Below are 24583 nucleotides of genomic sequence, written 5' to 3' on the forward strand. Positions count from 1 at the left end.
ACGCTGCTAATAGTTCTTGTTCAGATTTCAAATACAGGACTTTGAACTGCATCCATCCAACGAACTACAATCCACTTTTTGAACAACCAGTACCTAAGTGTACTCTACTTTTAGTCAGCTCTGAAGTTCCGCCATCATCACCATGGACAGCACCTTTGACACCCTGGACGTATCTGGCTTTCTGGAAATCTGGCAAAACTTTGATGCTGATGGTAAGTCTGCATTTATTTGAGTTTAGTTTCCAGCAGTTTTAAAGTAGTTTCTCTGACATCATTTAAAGAAAAGTATTACTTGTTTAGACTCTAATTTCAGTTTTTCATTGATAACTTAAAAAAAATGCACGAATTATATTTTTAATAAGCGTTTTAATAGTATTGCATTAAGCACATATGTAAACAATTGAAGTTTTTTTTTTTAAGCAGTTCGCTTGTTCAGTAATTCGTTTGAATTCCAGCCTGGTTGTACTGATTATTTCTTGAGATAAACTGTATTTTACATTCTAAAGTTGGTAACTGCGTTTCCTTTAACTATGTTTACTACGTTTTAGATAATGGTTACATTGAAGGGAAAGAGCTGGATTCATTTTTTCGCCAGCTGTTGATGAAACTGAGTGCCGGTAATGAAGTAAGTATTTGTATATATTTTTTTATAGGACTATAACCATATTCATTTGGCTTAGCATTTAGCTAATCTAAAATGGCTGAATAATATCTCCAAGGTTACAAATGGAAATGCCAGGTGGGGGTTCAATTTATCTCCTAGCAACATTATGTTTATGTATTGCTTTTTACATGGGGAAAGTCCTATAAGATAAATATATTATCCATACGGTACTTCAAATTAAGCTTTGTACTTTTTCGTCATCATAAGGGGCATTCGTTTACTGGTGAATATCATTATTTCTTATTTTATTTAAATGTATTAATAGTTTAGTAACATTTAGTAACACATTTTGAATTATTGGGGAAAACTGTAAAACCATGTAATGAATGAAGGGTGCACTAGTAATATAACGAGGGCTTCTAATTTTCGGTTTTTATTTTCCATCTCTCTCCCTCCCTTTAAACCTTAATTAATAGTTGTTAAGCCTTAACTGAATTAAACTAAATTAGATTTAAACTAAATTTAGAAATACTAAAAGTATTGAATGACAAACGTTTAAAATAAACCCCTCTCTAAATGTAGCACTATAGGACTCGGTTCTATACTGCAAGATCGTACGTTAAAATAAGAACATAAGAACATAAGAAAGTTTACATGTTCTAATTTTAACGTACGATCTTGCAGTATAGATACGATATGTCTTTCGACCAGTTATCACCTGCTACTTCGTTCACCTGTTTCTATATTCCAGTCGAATCGTAGCTGGTGTCGTGTTTCTCAATACGACAGGTAGGCTAGCAAATTGAACATATAGGACCAAACAGGCGCAGCAGCAGAAGAGAGATCATTAACATTTCTAGATCAATTTCGATTTTCAATTGTATTTATTTATGGTTACATTTCACACAGTGTCTCAAAGGGCCATCGCATTGGTATATAGAAAAGAGCGTCAGAATGCTACATTTGTGCTAAATGATCATATAAATGTCTTACCGTGTCTAAATAAACAGCAATATTTGTACAGTATATCTCTGACATGGGATCTGGTAGGGCTATGGCTTTTTAAAAAAGACACCAGCTGTCTATATAGGTTATTACATTATGCACAATTCTGTAGTCATTTTGAAACGTGACTGCAGCAGGTAAATGTAAATTGTTTAGAGTCACTACAAGCAGTGTTAAATTGTGTCAAGATAAACTAGTTTAAAGATGGCATTGTCAATACAGTATGTTTCTCAAAGACAGCGACAGCAACTTTTGGGTTTGCTAACCGATTTTTACATCAGTTCATATTGATTTCCTTATACATACTATACAGAATCCCCCCCCCAGTATATATATATATATATATATATATATATATATATATATATATATATATATATATATATATATATATATATATATATATATAATTAATACTAGAAATACATTGATATCAATTTAAATTTAGACATTAGACTTCTGGTATGTTTAGAACATTTGAGAATGGTTCTTGCAAAAGGATCTGTTATATTTTAAAGCTCAGAACTTTAATGTGAAATGGAACTGTTTTTTTATGTGAAATAGAAATAACTGAAAAAAGATATCTGAAAATGGAGGAGTCCAGTATGTCATAACCTAAAAACACTTTATAAATACTGGTAATGCCATAGACAGACCCAAAATAAAATATCTGACACAGATCGTAAACTCCAGGTAGGTTAGTCAATTTACAAATAGTATTACATTAATATGCACTTGATAGAATGAATCTTGTTATGCTCTGAGAAGTTTGTTAAAAAAAAAAATGACAGACTAAATACATGGTATTCAATACTGTAACCAACTAATGGTTAATAAAACAAACAAATAAATAAATAAATAAAACTGCTTCAGTTTCTTTTTGTCCATTATAATATGTTCCGATCTTAAATTACCAATTGTCCCCATGGGGTATAAAACTGGAGGAATTAGTCATGGGTTTGCAGGATATTGTAATGTATTTAATTATGTAATCCAGTTATTCTGCTTTGTCTGACTTCATTTAGGCCGATTAGATATTTAGCCTCTGCACCTCTAACAGAAACTCACTTATGGGTTAAAATGAATGATTCTCCCCATCCACTTGTACATTGTGCAAAACAGTGTGCACAGGAAGAACACATGTCTCCAAAAATGGAAAGAGGCATTTTTAATAAAGCTAGAGTCCAATCTACTGAAATCCAAGGCCTTTCAAATGAGTGCCACTTGAAGCACAGTTATAGTGCCAAAGATGAGTATGACTTATCATGCTTCAGTAAAGCTTAATATTAGCTATCATCCAGGAGCTAACAAATCATTCTAGTCATTATTGCTGCAGGACATACATTTAAAGAGTCAATTACAGTACTTAAATAAATAATTTTTACAATTTTTACAATTTTTGGCAGCATCAGTGGACAGATGGACATGTTCTGTTTAGTTAGTTAATTGGAAACCTGTTGGTCATGCTGCGCTTGTCTTCCAGTTCTAAGGCCAAATGTCGCAGCACCTGTTCATGACACCAAGTAAACCGTCCTTGGCTAAGAGCCACCTTACATCCGGTCAAAATGTGTCAATGTAGCTGGTGATGAACACAGAGGACACCACAGATCCTCTCCTACTCATAGATTAAGGTTCTGTGGTGATGGGAGAACATCATATGTTGACCTGATGAGGAAACTGACCCTGTTCTGTTCCATTGTCCATAGATCTTGCCAGTCGATCTTGCGTTGTTCCACACTCTCCCATCTCATCCATTCTCCCTGCTTGGCCTGGGAAACTGCCTTTACACACCTCATTCTCTCCTCCTGTTTTTTCACCTTGTTGACTACCAGCTTCCTCCGTTGAGCTGGAGCTGCTTTGTGCCATGTAGGAGGAGCTGAACTGAGACCAAGGCCTCCTCTTCCATGCTGTACTTGCCCCATGATATCACTGATACAAAGGGCAGCCTTTGCATCTTCCACAGCTTCCTTTGCTGCCCACTTTCTTCCAGTTTTCAACACAGGTGCTGCCTCCCTCACAATCGTCGTGTGACTACCAATGTCATTTCCAATTGAACCTTGGTGCACTTAAACTCTAATCCTTTCCCGGGGCCCATGACGGCTCTCGGCAGCCCTGCCCGAGGGTGGCAGCACTCCGAAGAACATCTCTCGCCAGCATATTTGCAATTTTCCTTATGCTTGATTTTTTTAAGTGAGATGAAAGTACTGTACAGCAGATTTAAGTTTGTAATATTATATTGGAATTATGTATTTATACATGTTGACCTATTATTTTCTGATAAATCAAACCACAAACCAAGATTCATTCTTTTGACTAGCTCACACACATTTATTTTTTCTAGTAATGTTACTAGAACTGAACATCATTTTCACACATAAACTGATTGAAGTGATGGTGAATGTTATCAATCCTTATTGGATATTTTGTTAACTTACTTGAATGTGGCATAAGTAAATTAAAGAAATAACATTAGAGCTTAAATCTCGGTCCATATTTACTGAAGTAATTCAGAAGGGCATTTGTAATCTTTTGGTATGCCTTTCAGTTTGATGTATTTTCTGCAATGATTCACCTGGTGTACTGTGAATCATTGCAGAAAATAAGACTCATGTCTCCCTAGAGCGAAGGAAATAAAAGCAAATGTGTGTTTATAAAAGACTGTGTAATACATTTATGATATTGCTTTGCCATTAAATTATATATATATATATATTTTTCTCTTCGAGGACAAAATAACCGAAGAGATGGTTCAAAAGCTGAAAAAGAGATTCATGTCAGTCTACGATGCCACTGCAGACGGACGACTAGAAATTCAAGAGGTAAACAGTTGTTCTTGTGTCCTTTAGTTAACATTTATGTACAGGGAGCCATCTGTTATCCTGTTATCTAAAACCTCAAATATTTGTACACAAGACAATTTACTATGCATAATAGAAAATAAATAATGTTAGTTAATACACCATGTTTAGTGTGTCTTATTTAGCAACATGTTTCAGGATCAACAACATGGATAGGTATCCCCTTCCCTCACCACTCTCTGTATAAAGAAATGTCTCCTACCTTCTTTCTCCATGAATAACTGTCTTTCGGACTTGCAGTTTATGACATTTCTGAAACCCACCGTTTTTTTATTATCAGTTTTATTATGTTTTAACATGGACTTCAAGCCCTATATTTGTCTTTATATGCATACTAATGTAATGTTGCTAAGCACAGACTAATGACCAGATGTATTTTGATTGCCTTTCTTTTAACATTAACAACCAATTTATCTTTCCTCATAAAAGTACCATTTGTTCCTATATTTGATAGTGTATGTGTGAGTGGAATCTGGATGCTCTGTTTCTTGTGTATGAGACCTGAGACTACATTCTGTTACCATGTGGGTTAAGTGCACTAGCTAGCACTAAATCAGTATTACATCAACATTTGATCAGTAACACTCATATGTTCTGCACCTTGACAGCAAAAACAGCAGAAACTATACTTTTACTTAATGAAATATTAAAACACAAAAAACTGCGTTTTACATTTCCGAAAGATTGGAAATTGTCAGGTAAGGCCACCACTGCGCCCTTACCTGATCCAAACCAATTTGAAGCCACATATGCACATTGCAACATTAGAAGTATTTTGGTTGTGTGCGTCATCATTTTAATACGGTGCCTGTCCAAAATATATTAGCCATTGCTTGAAGGCATTTCTACCTACTAAATGCAATGTTAAAATTAGCAGGCAGAAAGCCTATTAGATGAAAAGGGGATAACAAGGGGAATGTCTTATGTTGAAAAAATGTAATCAGAGGTGACAAACACCTAAATGAGTTTAAACAGTCCTGATCTGTCTTATTTTTCTAGAGTTTACTTTTGCTTGGCATTGAGAGAATACATCATGACAGAAGCGCTTTCTCACACTAAAAAGACGAACAATTTACCAAGGAGAAAACAAAAGTCACGTTTGTACCAAAATACAGTATGTATTAAATACGCATAGCTGTATTATTGCTGCGGGCTACCGAGAACACAGGCTTGAGCGGCTAACTGTAGAATTGATGTGAAATCTCTTAAACCTAATTAATTGAGCAAGATTTGTTTTAAGTGTGAAAATATGAAAAAGAAAAAGAAAATGTTTGATTCATTTATTCAAAAAGACAAATACAGGGCTTGCTGCAAGACGAAGTTCCAGAAAGTTCTGGATAGATTAGCATCTATAGAAATGTGTTGAACATGTATGGACTACCGGTATACTGGTTCCTCAATAACAAATATATATATATATATATATATATATATATATATATATATATATATATATATATATATAACCACATTCTACTGGTGAGAATCTTGCACTCTACCTGTGGAATTTGGATTCAGGTATTATATTAAGAAGAATAATATTTAGTGGGAAATGTGGGCGAGTAGGGTAGCCTAGTGTAGATAAACATTTTGACTTGATAGTGTTTATATCGTTAACCTAAAGTGCTGGTATTTTAGCTCCACTTGTACACTATAAGGATTTTTTTTTTTTTGTAAAGCTATGTCTAGGTTTATGCTTTTTTTATGATTTTTTGGTGGCCAAATGAGGCAGGCTGCCATTGCTGTGCTTCAACACAACCTAAAAACTTGTGGAAGTGGAAACCCAGTTTAAGAAAGCTGTATGATATCAGTAGTCACACAAGGCCAAATTAGAACACGGCCAGACAAAAACATTTCAACGTACCCTCCCTTATTTTAATATTAATTAGGTTATTTGCATTTAGAAGGAGAATTTCTCTGGCTAAAAGAAATCTACATGTTAACACACATAAGCCAAAAGGTACTACCAATATAGCGTGAGGAAAAGGCGAGACTTATTTTTCTTTTTCCATGGAAACTGCCTGAGTGTTAATTACACACCCAAGTGAGAGTATATTTAGGACTGATGTTTGGATTGCAGACAGTTTATAGGGTTGTAGTGCTAATACATTTGGTCTGATGGGTCATGCTTTACAAAATATAACCTCACTGAAGTATCAAGTGTCTTCTTTTTTCCCTTTAATGTAGTTTGCAAATATGATGCTACCAGAAGATGAAAACTTCCTGCTGCTTTTCAGACGGGAGACGCCACTTGATAACAGCGTAGAGTTTATGAGGGTAAGAAAATGCTGCTGCCTGTACTGAAACCATTCTGTATATTTATTTATTTTCACAAAAAACAAAATAAACAAAACAAAACCTAACTCCACCAAGTTTTTACCTATTTACCGGGACCAAAACACATACTTTGTCAGTTCTGACCACACAGGCTTCCTTCAGGCCTTAGCCTTAACACAGACATCAGAGCAAACATTTTGACCTGCTAATTACAGGCAGGAGTACTTAATTCAACTAGAGCCAGGTGATTCTGATCCTGGCTCAATAAACAATTAAACAATTACATTGTGGCTGTGTTAAAACAGCCACAAAACACACACTATCCAGTGTGTAGGGGCTCTGCCTTGTCACTATATATATATATATATATATATATATATATATATATATATATATATATATATATATATATATATATATATAAAAATTACAGGTCGGCATTGGTAGAAAGTCCGGAACCGGGTAGTCCCTGTGAAAAATACCCGGGTCTTTTTCGGGTAATGATTAAAAAAAAATCACATATATTAATGTTTTAAGTGCATGATACATATTTAAATACTATATAGTACACATATATTTACCCGTTGTTGATTCAGGGTGATGCAAGGGTTCCAGTAATGGAGGTTTTATTTATTTTCTCAATCAGAACAGCGAAGTATACACAAAACAAAGGTACAGGCAAGGACTATATCTTACTGCTCCTTCTCTTTCTCTCGCTTTTCCTGTGTATCTCTTTTTGTCACATCAGGGTTATTCTAACTTTATTGTTAGTTCACCGGTCTGTCTATGGCAAACACAATAGTCCAAAACGAAACTTAAATGTGCAGTCCTCCAAATCCGAACTGATAAATAAATGTAAATATCTTACATTAGCATGGCATCCAAGCAAACCATTATGTGGAATTTCTTTACCAAGCAGGAGAAAACGGAATTTGCAAACTCTGCCAAGGGAATATTTCATTCAGAGTAGGAAGTACTAGCACACTTACTTAATGTGCTCCACACATATTTTTATTTAAATAGGTACACGTTTCGTAAGTGTGTGAGTAATGTTCTTCTCATATTCCTCTCACAATACTTTACTTATTTGTTTATTTATTTAATAAAGGCTACGTATTTGATCATTTTGATAAGAAACTATATCTGCGCATAGATAAAGTATTCCATATTGGAAGCCACACGGTTATGGATCCCAGAGTTATCACTGACATAAACCCAACAGGGTGTTGTGATGTTTTCTTTCCGATTTAGTTCCTGAGAAGAGTAGTCGCCGCAGTTATTATTATTGAGGTGTACTTGCCGTTAATGCAAAGCTTGTTTTAACGTTGTCTTTATTACGCCGGCCAGAGACCCGTGCTTACAACTGCATTGTCATATTTGCTACATTTTCGATAAATTCTCAAATTAATAAATCGAAACCTGTTCAGTAAAAAGAGACCCGGCTAGCGTTGGGTAACTTAAAACCCAATATATATATATATATATATATATATTTAGCCTTCTTAAACAAGTAGTTTGAACTGACTGAATCACAGTTGTGCGGAAGATGTAAGTCATTTAACTTAGCTTGCCTATTAATTCTGCAAGTTCTGGCTCAACTACACCACTGTATTACAGTTTACGTATTCAGCATTAAAACAGCATTGTTTTTCTTATAAAGTTTACCTTCCAGTGATTTTTACCTCAAAGCTTTTCTTCCTATACCTGAAAAAAATGCAACAGCCCTGATTCACTGGCACCTGTGCAAATCTGATGTGCCAAACCCCTTGACAAACAACAGCAGAATACCGTCCACTATTAATCATCTATCAAAGTCTGTCATATCTGCTGACTTGCTCATTGTGACTGAAACTAATGCAACAGGGAGATGTCAGGGATGCTTTTTACATAGCAAATTAATCCATCACGTGAGAGACACACTGCATATATTAGCATTGTTGGCAGGCATTAGGTTAATAAAATAAATAAAGTGTAAATTGGAAATAAAATAGCCTTTTAAAAAAAATCTGTTCAAAATGTTACATAACTTTTTTTTCTTATATTCTTTACAGATTTGGCGCAAATATGATGCTGACAGTAGTGGGTTTATTTCAGCTTTAGAGCTCAAGGTATGAAACTGCTTCCTTACCATTAAAGTGGCTGATGACTCTATGGCATGCTTAAGACTGTGTAATGCTGTGTAATGTGGAAAGCTCATTTTCCCACTGCTAACAGCTATCCCTGCTCTGTTGATAAACAGAGGAGACTGCAACTGATGATCAAAAATAATCATCAGTTTACAGCTTCCATTTAAGACCTTCTTTGTAAAATGATAAAAAGACTGCACATGTAAATAATTTAGTATCTGGCTAGTAGTGACGTGCATGTACAGTATTGATTAATTTTCATGACTTCCATACATAAATATTTAATTAATACAGTATAATGCACTGCAGCAGCCAATTATTGAAAACCTGATTATAAAAACACATGATTAAACAGCATGTGTGTCACAAAAGCAGTTTGGAGAAATAATTATGTACTGTACAGTGGTTCAGTATTCTTAAGTGATAATGTGACAATGTGCATGAGCTTTTCTCTTTTATATACAGTGTACTGCACAGCATTTTTGTCAATAATATTAATGTATACAGTAACCATTTTATATACTGTACATTTGCATGTAACTGCCAGAGGTTAATACTGCTATGATTACTGGCTTGTCTTTAACAGCAGCAGGATATACTGTACTGTGTGTCGTCAAACCCTACAAATAGAAATGGCAGCACACAAACGTATCACCCTTCACAGTAGTTAATGACCTTGCATGTCTCAGTCCTTGTACATGTTCTCACTATTTGGATTTACAGAATAATTAACCATCAATCTTAGGAAAGTTAGAATTGAAGAAGGCAGAGCAAAAATGCTTACCTAAAGCCATATTCATGAATCTGCATATATGCACATTTTCTGATACGTGAGTTTTGAAGGTTGCTGAAATATCAGCCGTGAATAAGGAAAGTGTCTGGTGCCTTAGAGTTTGAGTAGTGTGGGGATCTTCTTGTGCTGATAATGTGACTTTATCATATTCTAAGATCCAACCAACTTCAACAATAATAATAAAGTGGTCAGTCAAAAATAAAGGCATGTCACATGACATCTAAAAGGTATAGTGGGGTTTAGATGCTAGAACACATAGAAAGCTGAGAGTACTGCATCATGTAATGTGTAAGATGTAATGGAAAATGTTGTTAAACATATAGGGAGTCTATTCAATTGATCTAAAGATCATCGAAATAAGGTTATGAAAATAAGCATCTAAATGTGAATGTGCATCGCATTAGTGTATTTCGGTCTGTAAAAAAATGACCCGAGAGTGTCCTGTTTTGCAGCAGTATTTACATCAACCACCAGTAGGATAAGTAGAATATGCCACTAATAATATTTCTAATTTAACCGAAACTAATTAAAAACTGTTGTTTATCAAATTAACCATGACATTCTGATGGCGGGCAGTGCAATGACTTGATTAATATGCTATAGAATTATACACTCAAATATTTCTTTCAATTTAGGAAAGTGAATCAGTTAATTAAAAAATATATATTATCCTGTCATTCTACTTAACAGAGTTTCCTGCAGGATCTGTTCCTACAGCACAAGAAAGTAATTTCACCCAGCAAGTTGGACGAGTATACTGACGCAATGGTAAGTGTCATCTCAGCTTCCACAATTAAACTAATATGTAATTTATGTATGCTGCAATACAGTATATCAAACATACAAATTGCTTGAAGTAATTATATTAATGAAGACCCTATATATCAACAACAAAAAGGTTCTCCAGACGATTCAATCAATCTTTTCTTGTTTCCACAGCCTTAACTTCTTGTGTCTAAATACAAAATACAAATGCTTGCTGTACATTTGCTATTTATGGTGGTAAAATGCATTACTATTAGGCATTTTATTCAAAATGCAAACCTTGCATATAAGCACCTTATCTCTTATACTGGGTTTGTAGGAGCTTTTCAATAATTGGCTAGCTACTTAACATTTTACGCAGTAGATACTTTTCTTTACCTGAGGTTATTATTTTATTATTATTTGTTTATTTAGCAGACGCCTTTATCCAAGGCGACTTACAGAGACTAGGGTGTGTGAACTATGCATCAGCTGCAGAGTCACTTACAACTACGTCTCACCCGAAAGAAGGAGCACAAGGAGGTTAAGTGACTTGCTCAGGGTCACACAATGAGTCCGTGGCTGAGGTGGGATTTAAACCGGGGACCTCCTGGTTACAAGCCCTTTTCTTTAACCACTGGACCACACAGCCTCCTACTGGACCACACAGCCTCCTTTAGGTTAGGTGGTACACAGGTTAGGTGTACTGAAGAGGCTTGTGGTACAAAAGCACCATGTAACTGGTACTGGTTTTCTGTTATGCCTGTGAAAACGTAAACTGTTGGCAGTTTATGATGTCACAGAAACCCTCTGAAATATTTTCTCACAATATACAGGTAGTGGACAAAAAAATGGAAACACCAATGTAAAGTCACTTAATAGGGCGTTGGGCCACTATGGTATCCCGCTCTGTGGTGTTCTCAGCAGACCATTTTTGATGAAACTGGCTGCTCGTGCTCCAGGTTAAAATTTGCAGTCAAAATATATTATGTTTTTGCCTTACATTTGCATACATTTTAAAAACATTATTTATGGATGCTGTTTAAATATATAAAAAAATATATTTAGCAACAAATTGGTGTAAATATTTTGGAACTACGTAAAAATACATTAACACTAGAACCGCCAGACTTATGGATAATTGCAAAGCATATGACATGGTTTATTTAGATTTCCAGAAAGCTTTTGACAAAGTCCTGCATAAAAGATTAATTCACAAACTGAACTCAGTAGGGATTCAAGGAAATACATGCACATGGATTAGGGAGTGGTTAACATGTAGAAAACAGAAAGTACTGTTAGAGGAGAAACCTCAAAATGGAGTGAGGTAACCAGTGGTGTACCGCAGGGATCAGTATTAGGCCCTCTGCTATTACTAATCTACATTAATGACTTAGACTCTGGTATAGTAAGCAAACTAGTTCAGACCTGTCAACTCTCCTGTATTCACCGGGACAGAGTTTCTCTGTATTCTACTGTTAAACCCCCTTATGTCAGCAAATCTTTAATTGTCTACAACATCATGGCCGGTGTGTGATTACTGCAATCCCGGTCTGTACATAGCAGGGTTTAGGACCCAGGGGAGTCCTGTGGCAGGCATGCATTCAGTGCACGAGGCAAGTTCACATACTTAGCCACGCACCTGCACTATGATGGTTTTACTGTTTTTTCATTACCAAATCAAATCATTTGAAGTGAAAATGGCAACTGTAGTTAACTTTAGTTCAAGTTAATAACAAAGAACAACATTGTCTTTTATGTTAAATAACCCATGAGATGGTGTTTACCCTTACCGGAAACGGGATTACTGAAAATAACTTTTGAAATATTTCTAAGCTGTAAAAAACTGTGGCAGGAACAATGTTTTAATTGAAAACTTTTTTTCTACTCAGATTTCATTGCACCATTTCCTATATAGCTGTATGGGGTGGGGGTGGAGGAATTTTCTTAAAAGCGTTTTGACAGAGATTTGAGTTTAAAGTTGAACCCATAAATCATGCTGCTATAATTATTTGTTTATTTAGCAGACACCTTTATCCAAGGCAACTTACAGAGACTAGGGTGTGTGAACTGTGCATCAGCTGCAGAGTCATTTACAACTACGTCTCACCTGATAGACAGAGCACAAGGAGGTTAAGTGACTTGCTCAAGGTCACACAGTGAGCCAGTGAGTGAGCTGGGATTTGACCTCCTGGTTACAAGCCCTTTTCATTAACCACCGGGCACACAGCCTCCATAATGTCAATATAATGTTTAAGCGAGTTTATAGCATCCATGAGTAAGGAAATTAGTTTCACCAGGGCCGATATCCCCGCTGAGTGGGCAGCATTCTCAGACAGCCCCTTGTGTTATGAGCATGTGTCTTTCTGAGCAGACCTGTTGGAAAACCAGCATCTCTCAAACACTTGAATTTACATGAGACAAAAGCTGACATTAAAATTGAAATAACTTTAAAACTACAAATTAAATTCTAACCACAGTAGCAAAATATGTCAGCAGAGTCCACTAGCATGGTGCCTTAGCACTATAGATGTAACTATTACAGCTTTTTCTCCAAGTCTGCTGAAACATATAAATTTATATTGTACACAGGAGAGATTTTTGTATTTTGAAAGACCATTTAAAGATTTCAATCTCCATTCTCTGAAATCTCCCCCATACTTTACAGACCCAAAGCTGCCAAATTACTTCTCCTCAGGATCTTGCTGCCAAGAACTAACGTCAATAGGTCATCCATTGTTTCATTTTGAGAATATTTTTATGATTGTTCTGTTGTTGTGACTGCTTTCTAACAGAACGCTACTGGACTGAGTAAGAGTGGATAGAATGCATGCGCATTGGATGATAAGAAGGTGAAATACGTCCTGGCACGCAGTACTGACATTAAAATACGTCCTGGCACCCAGTACTGGCATTAAAATATGTCCTGGCACCCAGCACTGGCATTAAAATATGTCCTGGCACCCAGTACTGGCATTAAAATATGTCCTGGCACCCAGTACTGACAATAAAATAAGTACCGGCAGAATTTCACGCCTGCTGCTATAATATTAGTTAATTCAGTAAGCTATAATAAAAAAAGCTTCCTACTGGACTAAACACAAGCTTTCTTCTCTTATGTAAATACAGTAAAACTGGAATTAACTGGTCTGTTTTAGCAGATGACAGCTGAATGCAGGTTTTGTTTTTCATTTGAAAAAAAAAAATGAAAAAAAAACTTTTGGTAAGAGCAGATGTCTGCTTTGTTTATCATTCCTCCTCGTAACCTGGCTAGGCCATTATTTGTGCGTATGGGATCTTGGTTCTAATTACTGAATTCAATAAAATAAACACTTTGATGTCCACAATAATCTCATTACTAACAGTTACTGTCTCCTTTGTATGGCACATTGTTGAAAATGTATTTTTAATCACAATATTGTAATGCCGTTTGTCATTACTGAGCTGCAGATGCCAAAGTCATTTGACTACCAACAATTAAGGATGTCCTTGTTTTCTCTGGCTCTTTCCAGTACATAAGCCACCAACAAGCATCAGTAACTGCATCCACATATATGTCTACGAGAATGCCAGTAAATATACCAGGCAGAAATACACACAAAAATGCATTGGTGAATACATATTTTCTAAAGAGTTTTTTTTTTTTTTTTAATGTGGAATTAATGGAGAAAGGACTAAATACACACCCCACAGAGTATGAGTGGTGGAGGATTTTGGAGAACATCTTTATTTTTGTCATCTGTATATCATATTGGTGGTACTTCAGTGTTAATAAAAAAACCCTCACCATTTTTTTTAATAGGTTTAAACAATAACATTATTTGAGAATTTACATGCATCAAACTGGTGGTGCAACAAAATGACTTTGTCCCAACTGAGAAAATAAATATAAAGTTCACAGGGCCTCATTTACTAAGGGGCGCTAAATTTAGATTTATCGTGCGTGAAGTAGTGAGCCTAACGCCAGCACTAAATCAAAATTTACTGTCCATTTACTAACAGAAAAAGCACTAATCTATGTCCACACTATGGCATGTATATTTGGCAAATTTACCTGCCATAGTGTGTGTGCTAAATTTACCGTTTCCGGTAATTTATAGTGAGCAGTAATATAAGGAGCACTACAGTCAGTACTTATTTCTAAGTTCTCCCTGAAACATTCCCCTATTAGATGTAAGAAATTAAGCCTTTTTCTGTGGGATTTCTTACTGGTGTACTTCTTAGTAGAAAAACAAAAGAAAAATCCTCTAAAGCGTTAGGTTTTTATAGGGTGACTTACCATAATTTTCAGAGTAAAGTTTGACCTCATGTAAAAGTCAACCCCCCCATTGTGAGGGCAAGATTTGGGTATAATTTTTTTTCCCTAAATATATGTATTAGATATCCTGATGCCGTTTGATGCTGTTATTATTATTATTATTATTATTATTATTATTATTATTATTATTATTATTATTATTATTATTATTATTATTATTATAGCCTAGATACAGCCATCATCAGTTCTCAACAGAAACAGTCTGAGCTGTTAGACTTGAAACTTACCTCATCTGCAAGAAGAAGCTAGAGCTGTCCAGAACCAGGGTGCATCTCTAAGAAAGCTCACTTAGGCTGAAATAAATAATAAGCAGATGCTCCACTGTGTATAGAAGTTATTGCCGTAGTTTTACATTATGTTAATTTGTCACAAATATGATAGTGCGTACATGTTAAAAACAGTGAATAAAAATAACACGGGAGAAAGGGCCTTTTCTTGTAAAGCTCCTTAATTATGGAATGCTCTGCTGCCTTCTGTCAGGGAAGCTGGGACTTTTATTGTTTTTAAGTTATTATTATTATTATTTATTTCTTAGCAGACGCCCTTATCCAGGGCGACTTACAATCGTAGGCAAAAACATTTCAAGCGTTACAATACAAGTAATACAATAAGTAAGGTGACCTGACGTCCCGTTTTGGACGGGACAGTCCCACTTTTGGAACACTGGTCCCAGTGTCCCCAGAACCTTTTTTGGGATGCTCATTTCATCCCGGTTTTTTTTTTCCCAGAGCATCGTCACGCCGATAACAGAATATTGTATTTTCATGCAGGCTGCTGTGTTGCCATATCTAATTTTTTACAGTACACTGACACTTGGTGTGACTAAAGGGAAAGTTGAACGACCGGTATAGTAGCATTAAAAAGCATCTGTACAGCGCCGTGCAAACCTGTAGAATTACTGAACAGTCAACGTTCATATTTGCAACCAATCAGAGAATTGCGGGCGGGTTTATCCATGTTGTTAGAATGAACTGGCGGCTATCCTCGTCTGAATCCTCACTCTCGCTGCCCAAAGAGGTTTGACTACTGTAGTCTAACAATAAGGGCTCATACAGGTACCATTTGATTTGGAACTATTCTCTTCAAACATGATATTTTATATCTGAGTGCAAACGGCTTTTCTTTGTGTGTAGCTATAGGCAACAATTGCGGAAATCAACGCTGTCGTGTCACATTACCGTGCCATGTTTTACAACGCAGTGCACTGAAGCTTGTCCTGGTTTGAACACTTTGTGCATCAAAATAGCCCATCACAACATTAGGAGGGGCTGTAAAATATGACAAATGTATTTGGAAACATATTTTCTATTGAAATACGTCTATATTCACTTTCAGTTCACCACAGGTAACCCTCTAGAAACTTGTTAGTGAATAATACAAAATTTATGAACTAGTTGTTTTCACATTTTGTGAAATTCATGTTTGTAAAAACATTTTACATGTTTCAGAACATTTCTTTCTTTAAGTACACATCACATGTTTTTAGCAGTAATGAAATACAAGTTTCAGGTCTGCAGGTGCCAATTTAATGTATTTAAAAAATGTACATTGATAGTTGAGTACTGTGTATGATACAAATAGTTTAAAACAATTACAAAAAAAGAATCACGTATGAATATGTCCATGGATTTAAAAAAGTGTACCGTCCGTAGTTGTAGCTTACTACAAAGATAAGAAATAAAAGAAAATACATCTAAAAAGCTTTACCATCACTGAAAGAGACACTGCTTCAAGCAAATCTTGTATGTATTAAAGAAATAATACGTATTGCTTTATTAAACATTTAACTCTAACTGTGGCAAAAAAAGTAGGCTAAAGAAGACTTGTGCGTGTTTCGTTTAAGGGTGCAACAAACACAACATATATTATGATAATACATATACTAATATTTGATACTGTAAATTATTCAGTGTTGTGTGCAAGTGTTCGATAATGAGGTCAGTGGAGGTTCTTGAGGCATGTACTGTTTTGTTTTTCAACTATCAGGATGTTTAGTGTTATTTCTTTTACTATTTGCTTAATATGCGATAGCTTTTGACAAGTTCGAAGTTGACTATAAATCCAGTACTGCGAAAGTCTTGCGATGTGATTTATAGCTGGAATTGAGTAGATCTGATTGGGCGATAGCAAACCACTCCCCCTTCTCAACCCACTTGTAGTCAACAAGCAATAGCTGTTTTTTGAAGGGTGAAAGGGGCTTGTTTTGGTGCCGCGAGATTTTGCTTGGAATTTTTCTTGTGTTTTGTTACCGCAAGTGCTTTCACGTCCCCATTCGCTAAGTGCTAACTTTGATTTGGTCCGGCCCTTAATAACTACTTCAGAAGGAAATTCCTGTTTCTGCAATCAGGGCAGCTTCTAAACAAAACTCAGAAAAGATGATTAACAGGCTTCATTTATTGCACACAGTCAGTAGGATATTTAACATCTTAATCACATCACACTAATGATCTAAGCAGAAATTTCAGTATTAAAAATATACAGAACTAATTAATACATGTCATATTAAATGAGAAGAAATGTATTTTGAGAAATTGATTCTATAAAGTAACAACTTATAAATCATTACTTTATAGAATATTGAGATATGTAATGTTTTCATACAGGAAGGGCCTGGTTTTCAGATTGTACAATGGAGGATAGCATAGAGATAGCGCAAGATGGAAAGTGGAAATCAAAGAGAGAAAATGAAGTTTCTTAGGCAGAAAAGGAAAAGCCAAAAAAATAGCTTTTCTATCTTAGTGTACCTGTTTTACAATCTAACCTGCATTTTCATTTTGTCCGTTTTTAATTTCTAATTTTATAAATGTTAGTTTTCAATTTTGTATTATTTTAATGATACAAACTAGTGTTTTTACAATTAAAACCACATTTTTAAAATCTTTTTTAATTGCTGTTTTCCAAATGTTCTTTATTAAATGTAATGGTCTAATTGTTGGCGGTTTTGTGTATGTGACACACTTTGGATCCTAAAATACATTTCTTTGCCATGTATTGTACAGTGATTTGAGATACTTTTTGTATGAAAGGTGCTGGATAAATACAATTTGATTCCATTTGATTTGATTTTCTGCAGCTCTTTGAAGCCTAAGCATGCAACCTTTGTATCCAAGTAATGCCTGCCTGATGCCAAATAGTTTTCAGCCCAGAAAAAAAAAAAAAAAAATGAAATAGTGCACCTATCAGTGCTTAATGTCTGGCTTCCATCAGCACTAATTAGTGATCACTTTATGGTGCACACCAAAATTACCCCCCCTTCAGTAAATACTATGTGAATACAGCTCATCTCATTAGTCTGAGCTGGATGCATCATTTAAATACATTATCATAAAAGTCACATATTAATTCTGATTACCAAAGTGTGAAGCACTAAGTGTAACGCATGCCAATTATCGCTCGTGTTAAACAGTAGCGTGCTCGCTATTTGCAATAGTAAATTGGACACTAAATAACTCAAGTGCTAATTGCTAATTTTTAGCGCCCCTTAGTGACCAGTTCAATATTCACACCAAATATTTTGAATAGAAACAAGCAGACATTTATTTGGAGCGGCAAAGTCAACTTGTTCTTTCTGTAAAGCTGTCCTTGCTCACAAGAGACCTGAAGTTACTCCACAACACAAACATGCACAAAAAAGCAGCAACATTAGTTATATTTTCAAATCAGCACAACAATCCTACATTGATGTAAGCCAGGTCCATTTAGATTTCTAATATTTTTTTCTGATAAGATTATGAAATTGTGCTATTTAAAAAATATATGCCTGGTGGTATGTATTTTTAGCTTAGAGTAAATCTCTGTTTTTTTTTTTTTTAAGTGCACAGATTCAATGCATTATAAAAGTACAGCATATGGTTGATGCAAATTATCCAAATTCCATTTTCTGTTAATAATAATAATATTCCTTCTCAAATGTATAATTTAAGGGACACCATTAGGAAGAAAATAAATGTAACTCCCCTTACCCCCACACCATTATTGAAGATATTTATATATTTGTTCTGTTTTATTTTAGATGAAAATCTTTGACAAAAATAAGGATGGACGCTTGGACTTAAATGATTTAGCAAGGTAGGTATCCTAAAAAAAACATATTTGATAGAAAATGAATGCATTGTAAATTCAATGGCAGCAGTTTTCTAAAAGACTATAATATAGTTTGTGTCTTTCTTGTTCAAGAATACTGGCTCTACAAGAAAACTTCCTCCTGCAGTTTAAAATGGATGTAAGTGTATAATTTCCCTAAGAGGCACGCATATTTAAATAGCAACCACCAACAGCAGTGACTTGGTGAGCTTGTGTTGTTTTTGCATTTCAGGCCTGTACTAAGGAGGATTGGAAACAGGACTTTGAGAAAATGTTTGCGCACTATGATGTTGTAAGTATTAAATAAATACATCTTTTAGATTACATCACACTGCACACCGGTGTAGCTACATGTTCAAGCTCATGGGATGGAACCATATGGGTGAATGTTCCAATTAAGAATTCTAGTATGACAGGGTTTTGTGATGTACTGAATTATTAAAGCCATCATACATCATTCTACGATTTATTTGTTTGCTTCACTGTGGGAGCTTTTTATTTCTGTTTATGCTTTAGCGGATTAGTATTTCATTATCAATATTTTGTGATGAGGCTACAGCCGTGGTGACATTTTTCAATGGGTGGAATGTGCCATTGACCAATCAGAGAGTAACATCTCTGCCTGCGATTTTATAATCTGTTTTTATTCCCACGCTGTTATAGCGAAGATGAAAGTACAGTATTCAAGAGAGAGTAAGCACAACACTTCTAAGGGTTAGATTCAATAAAATAAAGTTCCTGTGTTATTTTGGGCTCTATTCACAAAGATTTAGCTCTCATTAGTCATTTAGGAATGTTTAATGAAAAAAAATCAAGTTGGATATTACTGAAACTGTTGACTGTTTGTAAGTTCCTTAACCACAGTATAGAACAGTGTCAAATATCAAACTTGATTTTATTCATAAAAACAGTGTTTGAAAAAACATTCCTTAAACAACTCCCCTGCTAAAAATGCTCTAGTAATACTACAATATACTATAGTACTACTATAGTATACTATAGAACATTTTTGGCAGGGTCATGAGGTAAAGCTTTGTGAATATAGCCCACAGAATCAAACTTTCCATGCTGTAAAGAAGAGCTGTTTTAATTATTATTATTATTACTTAGACCTTACTATCGACTTATTACTGTTTACAGTAATAGAAAATGAAATTTCTTATTAGGAAGTTAGCATGCAAAATCATTTGTGACACTGGGCCCAGTGCTAAATGCCCATGTTGTTAGAATTTCTGAAAAGTTAGAGCCTATTCATCATCAGATCCCGAGATCAGAATATTACATACAGAGCTAAATGACCTATGTGTGCACAGAAACATTTCAATACAAGTTAATGGGAACCTGTCACAAAGACGGCAGGAGTGGGTGGGGTCAGACCAGAAGCAGGAAATAAAACGACAGAGAGGTGTGGTTTGGTGGAGCTGAGCAAATGGTTTCGCTCAGCATTTAATAAACAGAACAGAAAATCAAAAGGTTGAACAAACAAACACAGGACACGGCACTTGCGGCCAAAATAAACAGGTAAACAAAAACGAACAGACACTTAACAAACGGTGAACGGACAGACAAACAAACACGGCGAGTACCAAACACTTATTATATTAATTTACTTTACTTTAACGTTTCTCACCCGTTCTCCACTCTCGAACACCAAACCCAGAGTGAGTCAAACATGCATCTATATATACTGTTGTGCTGGGATTCAATTACTAATTAATTATTCACTTGAATCCCAGCACGTGAATTAATTACGTGCAACCTGCTGCTCACATATTAAATACTTTAAATGCACGTGAAGTGGTGTGCAATCCCGTGCCTAAATACAATTATACATTTTAAATAACTCGTGCTGCACACACCCATTTATATCCCGTGCAGCCATATCTATACACCAACATTAACACACCACACGCAACATACAACACAGAAATGCACACAGGGGCGGAGCACATTGCCACAGAACCGCTTGCACTCCAAGAACAATAACAAACACAAAATTTGTCTAAATTGATGATGTCTAAAGCATGTTATTGACTGGAAAGCATGCCAGTCTATATAAATATCAGCTAGTAGGTTAAGGGCAGGAAAAAAAGATTTGTTACAAAGACATGTAACAAAGTTATAACTGCATACTGCCATTTGGGAGTACCTTCTCAAGGTCTGCCTTTTAATGAAAAATAATTAAACACATTTTTAAGTTTCCACCATAGCTAAAAAAAAAAACAATTGTCAAATATTGGAAAGGGGAAATGGATCAACCCTCTCAAAATTGAGTTGTTTTATGTTTTACAAATGGAAAGACTGCAATAGTTATTGGGGTAGACTAAACTGCTTTAACAAAGTATTTATTAAGTTATGAAAAGAAAGGGCTAATTATTTCATTGTTTTCCCTTTTTTAAAACAGTTTGTTTTATTCACTTGTAAATATTTTGATATTCTTAATATGTATGCAAATTATTTGTGAATTATATTTTTTACAAAATGATAAAAAAGAGAAAAATAATAAAATGATGATAAGGTTGGAAACAATTTCGCTTTCCAAATGAAATGACTAAGGTAGTGCATGACTACCTGAAAGTAAGGCCTACAGATATATATTTTTAAAAGGAAATCACAAAGATTGTTTTTGAAAGAGTGTTTATAAAAATGATTTTAGTTTAAACATGCTTTGAAAAATGAAATGAATGGTTTCAATAAACTGATAATGGATTCATGAACTGCCAGCTAGATTTCATTTATAAAAATGGTCTTTAAAAAAAAAAAAAACACTTAACAAAAACATTTCTTCTAACAGTCCTTAAAGTGTGAATATGGCCCATTATGTGTTTCTTTCAAAACTGCACATTTGAGACCTTTGTAAAATGGAAGTACATGACAGGAATTATTTTGTGAGCTACAACTACTTAGTTAAATAGATAATAATGATAATACATCTAACATGCTTTCTTGTGTTTTAAGAGTAAGACAGGTGCCTTAGAAGGACCAGAAGTAGATGGATTTGTTAAAGACATAATGGAATTAGTAAAGGTAAGTAAAAGGATTTGGTTCCTGGTACATGACACAACACATCAAAAAGGGTGGGGCATTTTTTAAATGAACAACAGGGTAAATGTAATGCTCATCCACAGGTATTTCTCTTTCACTTCACAGACTCCTCATATCTCTCAAATGTTTCTGCTAAAACCATTACTGGAGAAACAAATTAAACATGCACAACAGGCATTATCTTATCATACTTTAAAATCAAGTTCACAGAGTAGGTTTTGTTTACTTTCATAAATCACTTATTAAAGCTGCTGGCCTTCGTGGACAAGGTGGGATGGTGAGTTTTAATGCACTATAACTGTCTTCTGATCAATGTCCTCACAAAAATATGTGTCACAGGCTGTCTAAACAAGAAATGTCAATGATTGGGTGCTATCCAAGCTATATGGTTAAACAGGAACTATTAAACAGAAAATCAATTCTTAACGTGCAAATTAGTCAATATGAGGTCCTTAATCTCTGGTAAAGGACCTCAAATGTTATCATTCAAAATGTTTAATCACTGTTCCAAATCAATACACTGGAAAATACATAAATACAGTATTCATATATTTGAAAAAAAAAAAAAACCTGCTTGATGAAATCTCTGTTCTAGTACACACCCTGTGAATGTTGCCTCCTCGCTGTCCTATATGTTCAATCTATATATTTAAATTTAGTATAGCAAATAAAGTTATCGAGAATAGTGTTTGCTGTCATGGGCAATACAGTAACCACAATAGCAACTAGTGTCTGGTTTGAATGATGAGTTGAAGAAGTCAAACAACTAGATGCAGTCTGATTATACATTCAGCAACTTTATTTCAGCATATCACACAGTAACAGCACAGGTATGGTGCTCTCTTCTCTAACAAATCAAGGAAGGAGGCTTTGAATAAACTTCATGAAGATCATGTGAACAAGTTACTGAAAAAACAGCATAATCAGCATTAACACATGTAGACTACCAGATATCTTTTAATTACTAACACTTCTTAATTTGTTTATTTCGCCAATATATTTTAGGACCTAACAGTAACTTAAATACTGAAACCAACACAAATGCACAAACATGCACTCAAATCCTAATTAAAAAAATAAATGGTTAGCTATATTTTTATTCTTTTACATGTTTTACAAACAGTTCACAAACCATGTTTTTTAGTATGAAGGTAATATTTACGCTATTGGAAATGCCCACGATGCAATATACTGCTATAATTAAGGCTGAAGGCTGCCAGACCACAGATTGAATTCTGAGCAAACCGCATTACTGGTGGAATATTGAGGAAAACGTTTTTATTCATTATCAACAAAACCTAGTGCTGCATAAAATCACACACAAAAAAACCAAAAAAACCCAGAAAAACTTCAATGTTTTTTAAGGATCCATTTTCAAGTAGCAATACCACCCTTCATGTCTGGTAAGGCCCTTCTCGTTACGTTAAGGTGAGGACTTTCAGCTTGGGACATTTAACGGCGGTAAAGCCCTCTTCTGTGGCTTCTATTGCTTAACCAGCACTTTTCAAGAGCACCAAAGAAAATATAAACTCACCTGCTCTTGTGATTGATCACCATCAGCATATTACTGATACACGTCTGCAACATTATACAGTAGAAATCAGAACCTTCATATAGTGTCGAACCATTCTAAGGTCTGTTTAGAATTCTTAGTACCTTTAATACAATACAATAGTAACGTCCAAGTTCAAAATTAAAAGGAAATAGCACACTGTTATACAAGCATGTCTTATTTATTGAGTGTTTAATGTGCTTTATTCTCAATGTTGTTATAGTTGACGCTATCTGCTTGAAAAACCATACCGTACCTTAGGCACCTCTTTGAATTACTTTCAACTCCTTAGTCAATTCAAAATAGTGACTTCACAGACAGTAACGCACCTCATCCACTTATTTACCGTCAAAATAAAAAAAATATGGCAGATTGATCCACGGACATCTACTATGTGACAGTGCCCTAGAATAGATCTTTGTAATCCATTGATGAAAGTTCTGAGGCTTCCAATTATTAATAGCTTTTTCTTAATCCATATTGATGAGCAATTGGAATAAAACCCTCTTCATTCTACTGATTCAAGGCATAACTGGCCTTGCTGCTCATCAGTTCTTTATTAGCTTCCTTTGATCAATTATTTTGAATCAGGCAGTGGTCTTTTTTAATAGTAGCATAAGGCAGATGTTTCACAGATTGTCCTCTAATGTTGTCTGGTCATCATTAACCTATTTTTTTCCTCACAGCCTAGCATCAGTGGAACTGATTTGGATAAGTTTCGCCAGGTACTGCTCCGTCACTGCGATGTAAACAAGGATGGTAAAATCCAGAAGAACGAGTTGGCGCTCTGCTTAGGATTGAAAGCAAACCCATAAATGTGACTTGCTAGATTCAAGACTATTATTGTGACACAGTGGAGCAATAATCTGTGCTGCATGGTGTACTGTATGGTGAAACTTTTGATATGGTCTTGCAGCCAGTAGTTTTAAAGATGATGATCAACACTGTTGAATGTGTGGTAGTTTCCGAGGTGTATAAAGAAACTTGAGTAACCACGAGTGGAGGCTGAGAAAAGGCTGTGTAACCAAAATGTGGCTATTTTTGAGGCAGGGTCTGAATTGGATAACTGTTGCAAATGTAAAACTCTGTTATTCTTTCACTATATTTAATCAGGCCAAACAACTATTTCTGCATCTGCTTTATCTGAATAAACAAAAAAGGTGTCACAAAAAAATGCTA

At 35.0% G+C, this 24583-nt stretch overlaps 1 protein-coding gene across 1 annotated transcript; it reads left to right on the plus strand.

Annotated features, from left to right (window-relative positions):
* Window positions 1-24583, plus strand: LOC117400592 (secretagogin-like). The gene is made up of 11 exons (XM_034000778.3): window positions 1-212; window positions 548-624; window positions 4335-4427; window positions 6654-6743; window positions 8795-8851; window positions 10353-10430; window positions 18737-18792; window positions 18901-18946; window positions 19040-19099; window positions 21766-21834; window positions 24091-24583. The coding sequence occupies exons 1-11, from the start codon at window positions 143-145 to the stop codon at window positions 24217-24219; spliced, it is 825 nt and encodes a 274-aa protein (XP_033856669.3). The 5' UTR covers window positions 1-142; the 3' UTR covers window positions 24220-24583.

The sequence above is a fragment of the Acipenser ruthenus genome, chromosome 4 (assembly GCF_902713425.1).
Source record: "Acipenser ruthenus chromosome 4, fAciRut3.2 maternal haplotype, whole genome shotgun sequence".
NCBI classification, from domain to species: Eukaryota; Metazoa; Chordata; class Actinopteri; order Acipenseriformes; family Acipenseridae; genus Acipenser; species Acipenser ruthenus.

Coding starts and splice junctions, on each gene's coding strand:
- LOC117400592 (XM_034000778.3), top strand. CDS start 143: ATGGACAGCACCTTTGACACCCTGGACGTATCTGGCTTTCTGGAAATC. Junction 10,431..18,736: donor ACGAGTATACTGACGCAATG/GTAAGTGTCATC, acceptor GTTTTATTTTAG/ATGAAAATCTTTGACAAAAA. Junction 21,835..24,090: donor ACATAATGGAATTAGTAAAG/GTAAGTAAAAGG, acceptor TTTTCCTCACAG/CCTAGCATCAGTGGAACTGA.